General features: G+C 33.9%; 1 protein-coding gene and 1 non-coding gene across 2 annotated transcripts; one reads left to right on the top strand and one right to left on the bottom strand.

Moving 5' to 3' along the window:
- Window positions 1–806: 806 nt before the first annotated feature.
- LOC111984749 (uncharacterized) lies at window positions 807–2,212 on the bottom strand. The gene is made up of 2 exons (XR_010630975.1): window positions 1,949–2,212; window positions 807–1,236 (listed from the first exon to the last, which is right to left on the bottom strand). It is a non-coding gene; the product is annotated as an uncharacterized LOC111984749 (transcript).
- A 5,898-nt stretch (window positions 2,213–8,110) lies between these two features.
- LOC136069766 (uncharacterized) lies at window positions 8,111–9,283 on the top strand. The gene is made up of 2 exons (XM_065778649.1): window positions 8,111–8,346; window positions 8,436–9,283. The coding sequence occupies exons 1-2, from the start codon at window positions 8,223–8,225 to the stop codon at window positions 8,969–8,971; spliced, it is 660 nt and encodes a 219-aa protein (XP_065634721.1). The 5' UTR covers window positions 8,111–8,222; the 3' UTR covers window positions 8,972–9,283.
- Window positions 9,284–11,971: the final 2,688 nt, after the last annotated feature.

Below are 11,971 nucleotides of genomic sequence, written 5' to 3'. Positions count from 1 at the left end.
TTGTAGGCTCTAAGGAATGGTTTACTCCTTTATAAAAATCTCTAACTCTCTTCAATTGAAGTTGAATTGGATGCTAAATTTGTTATTGATATTTTCTCCAATATGAAGAACATTAATGGTCCTCCTAATTCCCTCCTTGATGATTGTAGAGGTTGTTGGCTATCTAGATTCCCCACCTGAAGATAACTCATTGCTATAAGGAAGTTAATAGATGTGCTAATGCTTTAACTAAAGTTGGTGCTATTCAAGTTTTGGACTTTGTTATTTACAATACTTTCACTCCTTTTTTTTGGAGGAGGTCTTTTGTTTTGGATTTTCCAGTCTGTACCTTAATAAGCTTTGCCCTGCATCCTCCTCATTTTTTTTTTTTTTAAATTTATAGAAAAAAGTAAGTAAATGAAAAAAAAACAAATAAACAAATTTTAAAAATAAAATTAAAAAAAAAATAAAAGAAGGAAAGAGATTGGATATTCAAGTATATATATATACACACACTTCTTTTATTTATGTGTAAAGTTTGAGAAAATGAAAATAGCAATTAATGACCTGCAATTTTGACACAAAACTTATTTATTTATTTTTAATTTTTCATGAATGAATTTTGACATAACTTTAAAAGTACCAAAATAAAACATATCAAAAGATAAGGATCATTTTAAAATATGAAGAAGTTTGACTCAAATATGCATGGGGTAATGTGGTAATTGAAGAGAGAGACACTCCCTACATAATTTTAGTAATATAAAATTTTCCCACATAGGTTGAGCATTTAGCTTCTGTTTAATATTGGCGAAGACCCAAAAGAGGAGGGAGAATGAAGTAAATTATAATTACAACATTTTGGGTTGCAATCAGCAACAATTGTTATTAAAACAGCTAATCATTATCAATATGGTATTAGGAAAATGAATGTCACCAGCTGTGAAAGACTTAATCAATGAAATATTTATATACAATGAGAGAGAGATGTGAACGGTTTCATAGAGAAACCTTGCAGCAAGAAGCATGATGAGGAGACTAGGCAGTGGCTGCTGCTATGCTTGTTCAACATGTGATGCTGGGAGAAGGGTGCAGACAAGGTTGCATGATGAGGAGACTAGGCAGTGGCTGCTGCTGGGCTTGTTCAACATGTGATGCTGGGAGAAGGGTGCAGACAAGGTTGCATGATGAGGAGACTAGGCAGTGGCTGCTGCTGTGCTTGTTGGTTGCAGTCACCATACACATTATCCACACGCCCTGATATAACAGTGCAAAAGAACTCAATGTTAGGTACAATTAAGCAGGCATAGACTAGGAACGCATTAAAGTATTAAAGGTTTGTCACCATTTGTAGCATTTGCATCCTGCGAATAATCATGGACTAAGTAGAGTAGATCTCGTATCAATGATTAAAATGCATGTGGTGCTTGAATGATTGTAATATTGCAAGTATTAATTGATAAAAGAAACAGTGAAGGTCCTCAATTATAGACAACAGATCAGTCTGAAAGAACAATGGTTTACATGAAAAGCAAGCAATTAAGAGATGGGGTATCAAGGCAACTATTCCTAACCAAAAACTAAAACTCAAATCTTTAAACGCATTTCGATGCCACAGCAGATTTCCCAATATCAATGAATATCCACAACCATCACGTGTCACACCCTTTAGGAATTAGTAAATGACACAACAGAATATAGGGGCATGTATGAATCATCCGCAAAAACGCATACTTGCTACTTCGCACTCTCTTGAACATTTTAAGGAATGACATGCTGCATGAACGTTCTATTACGGTAACAAACGTTTTTGCAACTATACGCACTAACAAAAAAGACATGGAAATTCCCTATCTCTTAGTCTCTCTTGCCTTTTGCTAATTGCTATAAATTTTAAGTTCTACATTTCAAAGAATAGATGTTAAAGAGAAACCAATATTGAAGTTAAAATAAAGAAAGTGCAACGAACCCCATGTCACTCCAACTGCACGCAAGGTTACCAGCAAACATGAAATTGGAACCAACATTCTGAACCACAGAAGCTTCATTCCCAGCACTAGCGTGGCTTTCTTCCAAATTCCAGACTCAACTGTACAGGATTGGTCACCAACCACAGTTGATCAGGCATCAAGAATCGGAGAGCGATGGTTTGGCCACTTGGGGTATGCACGCTTGAATAGGCTCATGCACACGGTGTCATTCTGCTGAAGGACCCCATTTAAAATACACTTCATCAGCCAAAAATGAAGAGAATACCATTTAATTACTGAATAAATGCAACAAGACATGACATAAGTTACAAAAACAACAGGTATTAGAGTCCCTTAATTGACAATTTCATATAGTGGGCATGTTTGGAATTTTACATAGGACAAAGGTATGCAAAAACAGTTATGATCTTCTTTAAAAAAAAAGCGTATACACTACTATACACATCCAGATCCCCCAATAAATAAAAAGCAATAAATCACAAAAAAATAGAACTCATAATAAAAGGATTGAAAATGCTTTCAGGATCAAATGATGCCACTTTAATTTTCTATCATCGATATCGATGATGGCCACCATTTTCTGTCATGGACACATTCCCCACCACAGGAATATGATTATTCTCTGGCATCCATACAAGACCTTGAAAACAAGGCAATCTAAGGATATTTGCATACAATGAGAAACTTTGACAGATTACCACAAAGATTTATAGATTACATAAATGTTTCTATTTATTTTCCCCACATAGATCCCAAACAATATTTGAAAAATCCCCTTTCTAGTCTTTTGATTTTCTTTTCATTTATAAAACACTTTAATATCATTACTGTCAGTAGTAGCACAATTAGTCTTATATAACATCCAAAAGTTGACACCACCTTCTCTGAGGATCTCCTGAACATATCTATAGATATATATGAACCAATAGTGTCCAACCTTCACAAAGAAACTAATGTCAGCTACTACAAATTTCAGGACAAAAACAAGAAATCAATTGGTTATCTCTACGCTAGGATCACAGGAAATAACACAAATGGTTCAATTGGTTATCTCTACGCTAAAGGAGTCAACTGACTTATTACAGCAATAATAGAGATCACTGCCTGAAAATGACACATGGACAGAAAGCAATGAAACTACATAAATCATTGTAGTTCAAGGACTGGAATAAAAAATGACAGTTTCCATTGCCAAGTCACTTAACAAAGTTGGGCAATACTCTGTTACTTGGAAAGTGCATTTTTATCAAAGTGCAAAACTCTTCTTCATTTGAAGCACAGAATGAAGAACACCACAATTGAAAATCAGATAAAGAGAGGGCATTCACAATTCTAACATCTTTGTTGAGAATATTTGGGATCACAGTAGTATATGTAAAAAATAAAATTAAAAGAAACACCTAAAACAAGGACAACTTAAGACAAAAACTCCCCCCATATTAGCAAAATATTAACTCAGACGTGTTTATGCACCAACGAATCATTAACAAGTACACACTAATCCCTCTTGTCATGTGTAGGAGAGTGGTGAGACAAATGGATAACTGAAACTACAAGATGCATAATTTTTGTCAAAGGAAACAGGGAGATTCAAAGAAACATTACATTTTCTGAGCAACCATTGTCAGCCCTGTGAACACTTTCAATGGCTAACTGAAACTTGGAAAAATGTGGGCACTGCAAAAAACAAAACCAATGGATTTATTATCACTGGGAAAAAACAAATTAAAAAAAAAAAAAAAAAAAACAAAAACAAAAAACCGAGCAACATTCATGGAATTAAATCGATTGGAAAGGGGGAAAAAATACCTTGACTACTGGGTAATATGACATCCATTTGCAGATAGCACTAGCACTAGAAAAATCGATCAATTTACATTCCCATATATTTATGGGAAGAGAGGAGTCATGGGTCGAAGCTTGAGGGACGGTGGGGAAGAGGGTGAAATGGGTTTCTGGAAGGAAGAGAATGCACCGGCATCGGACTGGGGTTGGCTTCGAAAAGATGGATTTCTCACCTGGGCTCTTCGCCGGCGTCGGACCGATGTAGGTCTTCCTTCATCAATCTCTGGTGGGCGTGGAGCTCTCCGAAGGCACAGGCTTAGCTAGGGTGAGGAGTGGAAAAAAAGAGGTCAGCGTGTAAAATTTTAGTATTTATATGCTACAGTAGTTTCAGCTGAGCTACAGTGCTTTCAGCCGAATTAATCACCCACGTTTTTACAACTTATTTGCTACAGTGTTTTCAGTTTTCAGTTTTCAGTTTCAGCAACAATAAGTCCAATCCAAACGGACCCAATATAGTTGATTTTCATATATGAGTTTAGTGAATATCAAAATATAAATTGTTATAGCTTGGTTTAATAAACAAAGTTTGTATAAATTGCTCATTAACTTCTCAAAAAATTCCACCTCAAAAAAAAAAAATCTCAAAAAATGAAAAATAATGTTAGCTTCCATATGAAATAACCAAGATTCATTTTCATGTTCTAATCAAAAGTATACATTCTCCAATTTTTTTTTATTGTGTTGGGTTTTGATGCATATTTCACTATGTTATAAAATGTTACAAAATATCTTGCCATATATAATAATTGAAAGCAAATGGCAACATGTTTCCTTGCAATATATATATATATATATATCATCCTATTCTTCATCCCTCCTCGTCATACTGTTACACTTCCTCTCCCATTTTTTTACTCTTTTTCTCTTTATTATTCCTTACCATTACTCTTTCTCCAACTAATCATTTTCATCTTTTATTTTTAACTCATATTTTCCCGTCTTCTTTTCTATAAATTTGCTTTTGCTTCATCTGCACTTCTCTCCTATTCATTCCGTGTTTTGCATGTCCCCAACAACAAAGGTGATTACTGTGACTCTCACTCTCTCCCCCTCTTTGATTTCCTACCATGTCTATGTATTTGGATTTCAGCCCATTGAATATTCATTGCGCTTCATGCTGAGATTTCTGAAATCCCAGTGAGTTAGAACTATATGTGATAAGCCACTAGACTCGGGCCAATTGTGGGTTTAAGTTCCCTAGGCCATGGGCCTATTGCAGCCCCCTATGTTTGATAGTAGGCTAAAGCATTTGAACTTGTCCAGCCTGATTCCTCTTCATTGTGTTTATTACTTTATCCTTGATTCCATTTTGTGTTGGGCCTAATAAGGGCTTAATGGAAAATGATAGTGGCGGCAGTATAGTTATCAAGGTCAAGTTAAGATGAATTGTTTGTTCATAAGATGTTTTAAGGATTTTGTGAATAAGTGCTTTAAGGGATTAAGTTAAGACGATGGTAATGCTTTATTAACGTCTTTGAAACTTTCTTAGAGAAAAAATGACTCTTTTTTAATAGTAAATTCTATATATTACTCACGTATTCTTAAAATATTGAAATACCAAGTATTTTAATTGTAACACTTACCTACTTTGTAGCTTATTTTATGAAACATTTACCTCCTTTCTTTTATCATTTTTATCGAGTAATTTAAGATACTTTTGAACAATCGATTTTTTTTTTTTTTTTCCAAACGAAAACAGAAAAATCTTTCATTTACGATTTGATTATGGTTCTCTTCGCATTTTTTTTTTTATTTGTAGCCTTTACTTTTTTCATTTCCTAAAGGCAAACCTGTATAACATAACTAAAAATGACCGAAAAAAAAGAAATTATTATTAATATTTATCTATTATTTCTAATTGCTCTAACTATTTAGAATTATTTTGTTTTATGAAATTTCCACTAATTTTAATGAAATTTGATGATGTGGCAATCGAAAACACCATTCGAAAAGAATTAAAGAAAAATATTGTTCTGCCTAAAGCTTACACCTTATAAGTATACATAACCCAANTATTACTATTTTCATATATGTTATAATAAGTATTACTGTTTACTTCAAAAAAAAAAAATGAGGGAAGTGTTGCAAAATAAACTACATGTTAGTTTTATGTTTTAACTTTTAAGGATATACCACATAGGAGAGAGAGAGAGAGAGAGAGAGAGAGAGAATAATTAATGGCTGAGATTAAAAGTTAAAAAAATTAATTTTTTAATTGCATTCTCTTTGGATTAGAAAATTTTTTAACAATTTTTTGGGTAATCTTTTCAACTTTTACATTTCACACCAATACAAGAATTGCATGGTGTAATAATTGTAATGGATCCAAATCCTTGATTACACACCTATTTCTACACCCAAATCCACACATTACTTATGGTAACACCTGATTGGATTTCAACATCTTAAAGTACATGTGTTGGATACCTGTGAAAGTGCTGAAATCATAGTTGACATATGAGCAGTACGTTTTATTTGTTTTGGCACTAATGTTTTATGGAAAATGAGTTATTTTCCCAAAAAGTATTTTTAATAAAACTATTTTAGTTTTCTTTATCTAGTAGCAACCATAAATGAGTTGACAAATAATCTTTTAACTTCCCTTATTTAGCCTGCTGTAAGATAGAGGTGTTTTTCACCAAAAAAAAAAAAAAACTCTAAAAATAAGTCATATTTTTTCTGTTAATCAAAAATAGTTTTTCTTTAATAATTTTTTTTTTTATATTACCAAATACTTGAAAACGCAAAAAGCCATTTTCTCACAAGGTTTTCTAGCAAACAATGTTTTTTTTTTTTTTTTCCTTTCTTTTTTTTCAATAAAAAAAAAAAGTTAATATTAAGAGAAGTGCTACATTCACAATATTTTTACAACAAATCATAGGTGATTAGTTGTTATTGGTTCAAATTTGAACCTAACATTAAGATTACTTTTTTGGCCTAACAATAATAATCAGTAATATCCTGCCACTTAGAATTTGTTGTAAAAAAGTTGTGGACATATTATTCTAATACTAGTATCTATACTATCTATAAAAGAATTCCCCTTTGAATTGGACATTCATGAGGTTCAAAAATACCCTCATTAATGAAGGGTAATTTCTCTTAGAAATAGAGTCATAAATGTCAAATAACAAATTTCATTTGGAACTAAAAAAGAAAACTCCTAAAATTTTGGATTTTTTTTTCCCCTTTGTGTTCATCTTTTTATTCCCTAAATAATTTAGCATTTTTTTTTTAAATTCATTTTCATTCGAATAAAAGTAAAACACCCCCAATTTAAAAAAATAAAAAGCTAAGAGAACACCTAAAATTTAGCATTCTTTCCCTTCACCTTCATCTTGTTTTTCCTACCCAAACTCTTCTCTATATTATTATACCACTTTCAAACACATATTTAAAAAAGAAATTACAGTTACTGTTTATCACTAAAGTTTATAATTTTATTTTTTTTGAAAAATAAAAAAACATATTTTCAAATTATAATAAATGCAAATTATTAACCTTTAGAGACTAGTAATCTTAGCCTTCGTTTGAGAGGAGAGAATGGAATGGAAATTAATGAAAAAAATAATTTTATAATATTATTTTATTTCCTTGTTTGGGAGTTTTAATGGAATAAATGAAAAGTTCTTTTTCTTGTTTAAGAGTTTAAGTGGAAGAGAATAAAATAAATAAGAAAGAATATTCATTCTTCTCTATTCCCTTAAAATTTTAAAATTTTAATCTCCTGAAATTGAGAGGATTGAGAGGGAATGAAATTAAATTTAATAACTTTTTTACTAAAATTCTCAAAATACTCCTATATATTCAACAATTTACTTTAGAATATGGTTCTAATAGTAATTTATTTTAAAATATAGGTTTAATAAAAATATTGTTATAAAATAATTTCATTTCATTCCCTCTATATTACTTCCCAATAATATTAATTAAATTTCATTCATTTTTCATTTCTTTATTTTAAATCATTCAATCAATGGTATTTAATTTCATCTTTTTTTTTTTCTTATTTAAATAAGTTCCATTTCAAAAGGAAGAAAAAGTTGATAATAATAAGTATTAAAAAAAAATTGTAAATGGTAGGTACGGTCGTACATGTAAGAACCAGATACGCTGAACACCTCAGGAGAAAATCCAGCAATAAATGGAATATACACGTTAGAGGAATCCAATCCAACCTACTATTTAAATTTCAAAACAATTTCAGACCGTCGGATCAAGAATATGACCGTTGTAGATAGCTCCTCTTTAATCGGCGCAAATTCAACAAGATCTGTCTCCCAATAAAAACAGAAAAACACGCTCCCAAGTCAAAAGCTAAAGAAAGCAGTCTCTCTGTCATCATTTCCTTTCATCTCTCTCTCTCTGTTTGTGTTTGCAGTTTGCTTTTTAAAACTCCATTGATCTATGTATTCTGTATCGAAAATGAAGTTCGATCGCAAGCCTCCGCTTGCTAAATCCCCAACCCGGCTTCGACCTCGCCGTGCTCTTCGCTCGAACTCAACCCCTGTGCCTATGCAAACTCCTCCAGGTGGGTCTGTCTGTACAAACACGAATCAAAATCTCTGTCTCTCTCTCTCTTATAACTTTGCTATGTATTATTTCTATTCATTGTTACAGGCTCTTTGACAAAATCTGAGAAACCGAGCCGCAGATGGGACATGGAGGAATCGGAACTTCGACCCGAGTACCGTTCCATTTCGTGCGAGTTACGTGCTTTGGCAAGGATGGTCAGCGATGAATTTGGCAAAGGAGATTCGGACAACACTAATGGTGGGGTGTCCAATTCTGTGTGTCCAGATTCAAGCACTTTGTTTGAGAGGGGTCGGTTTTACGAGGAGTATTCTGCTAGAAGGAATGAGAGGCTGAGGAGGAAGAAGAGTGAGGCAAGGGATGAGAGGAGGAGTTTTTACAATCTGGGTGTCAATGTTGAATCTGCCAAAAGGGGTAGCACTTCTAAGAAGATTCAGAGTCTGAGGAGATCGGTTTCCGCGGCTTACTCGGTGGAGAAGAGCGAGACTGTGGCTCCGACTCCGAGGTATATGCTGAGAAGCATGAGCAAGGAGAATAAGAAACCCCCTCTGGCTACGACTTACGGGAAATCTGTGATTGGTTCTGAGAGAAAAATTGGGGCTCGAAGGGTTCTGAGAGACTGAGAATTTCAGTTTCAGACTTTAAAGGAAACAGAAACTGTGTGTTTTCTTTTTTCTTTTTCCTTGTGCGGTTTTAAAATTTTAATATGTTTTCTCTGTTATGATGGATTTTTTTGAGCAAATGTTTGGTGGTATAAGGATTTGCATTATCTGTCTTGAATGATTGAGGTTTCAATTGACAAAGAAACCTAGTTATTCAGATGTATATATGGATGCAATCGGATCTTATATTTTGGTCTCCCTGTAGCATCATATTATCTGCTTGAGCCCCAAACTGTTGGATTTAATGACAATTGCTAACATTATTTGTGGAAATTGGTAGTGTATCAAAAAAAAATGTTTGATTGCATCTCTATACATGTTTGCTTGGTTTCTTTTACTTCAGAAAAAGGCAGAATTTGATAAGTTATGGTTGTCAAAATTGTGTCTTTTCTAGGTAACATTTTAGGAACAGGCTTGGGTTCCGTTGGGATTTGGAAATGTATCAAATAAGTGCCACGATTCTATACATCGAATACAAAAAGTGCTCCTGAGGTTTTATGTTCTTTTGTATCTTAGCTGACACTTACCGTTTGACATAATTAGTTTGGGGATATTATCTCACCAATTTTATGGATTTGATCAGAACCTTTAGTGGATTAATTACATTTTAGTGATGTTGATTGACGATTTTGTTAATTACACCTCATATGTGTGCAAATCTATTGACTACTAAACATACCCACGAATCCACAAACCCACAGCACTCAGAACATTGATTTTCTCATCTTTAAAAGAGTTACCAAATTCTATCTTCTCCATCGTAAGAGTTACTCAGAAGTCAGAGCCCTCTATCTTCGAAAAAGCATGGCACTTCCAAGTTTCAACCGTCCTAGGAAAATTTGACACCCTTGAAATAGTGCTCTAAATGCAGTCACATAAGCTTTGCATCTTGGAAAAATATCAGAGCGGTTTTTAAGGGACCAATAAGGTGTCCGACTTAATTTTGTGACCATATTCCATAAAGCTCAAATCGCTACCAGAAACCACAATATTTTTAAGAAAGAAGAAATTAGAAACTCTTAACATGCGCCAGTAGTATAATAGTTGTTAATTCAAAGCATAGAAATATAAAAGATTACAGGCTTGTCCACAAAGTGAAATAAAGTTGATTTGTGAGTTGTCATTCGTCATTTTATGTTGTGACCAACGGATATTCTATCATATATAACTAAAGTATATGGAAACTTGGAAAAACACAAAGCTAATCAACTGAATAATGTAGCATTTTGAAGTTCAGTGCAAAACAGTTTACGATACATGATCAAATGAGTACACAATCCAGCCCTTATATTTGACACAACAACTATCTAAAATGAAAGAAAGTTCAAGCAAGAATCCTCTATTGGTTAACGTCTTCAAATGCAGCATTACATGAGACACTACCTGAAAAGGGAAAAAAATCTCTTAAGACCGAATAGACGGATCCACCATTTGCACGGCCCTATATGGACGGACCTGATGTGAACGGGCCGGACACGGACGGGCTGAATTATGCTGGGCTAGATTATCCATGGGCCTGTTGAGCCCCTAAGGAGGGATATTTTGGCCCATTCTCGTAAGAGCCCAAATAGAGTCCTTGCGCTAGTAGGACTTCGGAGATCTGGTATACTTGGTAAAAATCTTCCGCGTAAGGAGGAGACTTGTTCATCACGTTTTGGACTCCATGGGAAGAGTCCTATAAGGAAAAGACTTCCGCATCAAGGAGGAGAAAGTTCACTTAACTCGAGAGATTTTTTTTTTTTTTTTTTTTTTTTTTTTGAGGAACAACTCGAGAGAATTTAGTTACAAAATTCTCTACTATACGTCTACACCTATCTTTTGCCTTAATATATATGATCCCATTTCCCATGAATTTCTACACCCAATTCTCATCTGAAGAGAAGAAAACCCATAAACTCTTGAGCCTAAATCCTCATCAACCCCTCTACCTTCTCCCTCTCTAATTGGTAAATTATCATGAGAGGTGATAAGACCATCACACTCATCACAGTTTTGTATGTTGATTGGAGCTTGGAACTATTGGGGCAGGTCAGAATTATTAAGGAGACTTGGAGATTACAATTGGAGCTCAATTGCGGATCCAGTGACTAGAGAAGAGAAATGACTCAATGAGTCTATTACGAGCAAGAGCTTGGGGGGGCTCAATTGCAAATTGAGTATGTTTTTACTTCATTGCTTGGAGGGGTTTGTATATGTTAGGTTCTAAAGACTTAGGATTTCATGTATTTAAAACTCTAATGTGTATTGTTGGCAAACCATGATCAAAACAAGCTGGTCAATCTTGTATAGACTTGCTCAAAGTTGGTTCTTTTATGTAAAGTTGGAATCGAGCTGATGCAGAAGTTATTGTGCATCTTGGCCTAGCTCAATTGATCGAAGCTTAGGCTCGATCAATCTAATCTCGGGCAGAATGCGTTTTTGTTGCATAATTCCAACTCAGCTTTAACTCCTAAAACTTTTAGGGTTTTATGTTTTTACCCTAGGTATATAAGGCAACCCTAGCCACGTTTTAGAGGTTGCTCATATTGCTGTTTGTGTGAATCTCTTGTGAGATCTATGAGAAGCTTTCCTTCACACAAGCTTAGGATTATCAAGATGAGATTTCTTCAAGAACTTGATGATCATTCAATTGCTACCATAAGAGCTTAAAGATACATAAGCGAGGTTGCTTGTACTTGCTAGAGAATCCAAGAAAGAAGGAGTCCGTGGTCTCGAAGCTAGCACGTGATCGTGTTAGTAAGTTTCTACTAGTGGGTAGCAATAGAATATTAGTGGTCTAAATTCTATTGTAAAACTTCAATTCTTTCTATAGTGGATTCAAGTTTACCTTGAGGATAACTTGGTTAAATCCTTCTCAGATTTTTTACCGGTTTGGTTTTCCTGGATGATCATATCTTTGTGTTATTTATTTTTCCGCTGCTATACATGATATGATTGTTTGATTGTGATAACCTAGATCTG

Source organism: Quercus suber, unplaced genomic scaffold, assembly GCF_002906115.3.
Source record: "Quercus suber isolate HL8 unplaced genomic scaffold, Cork oak 2.0 scaffold_188, whole genome shotgun sequence".
NCBI lineage: Eukaryota > Viridiplantae > Streptophyta > Magnoliopsida > Fagales > Fagaceae > Quercus > Quercus suber.
The sequence above is the reverse complement of the archived record's forward strand: the minus strand, read 5'-3'. Positions and strand labels throughout refer to the sequence as shown.

Bases quoted from the DNA above. Each gene is read 5' to 3' on its own strand.
- LOC136069766 (XM_065778649.1), top strand. From the start codon at position 8,223: ATGTATTCTGTATCGAAAATGAAGTTCGATCGCAAGCCTCCGCTTGCT. The intron at 8,347-8,435 runs GTGGGTCTGTCT...TCATTGTTACAG, and splicing joins GCCTATGCAAACTCCTCCAG to GCTCTTTGACAAAATCTGAG.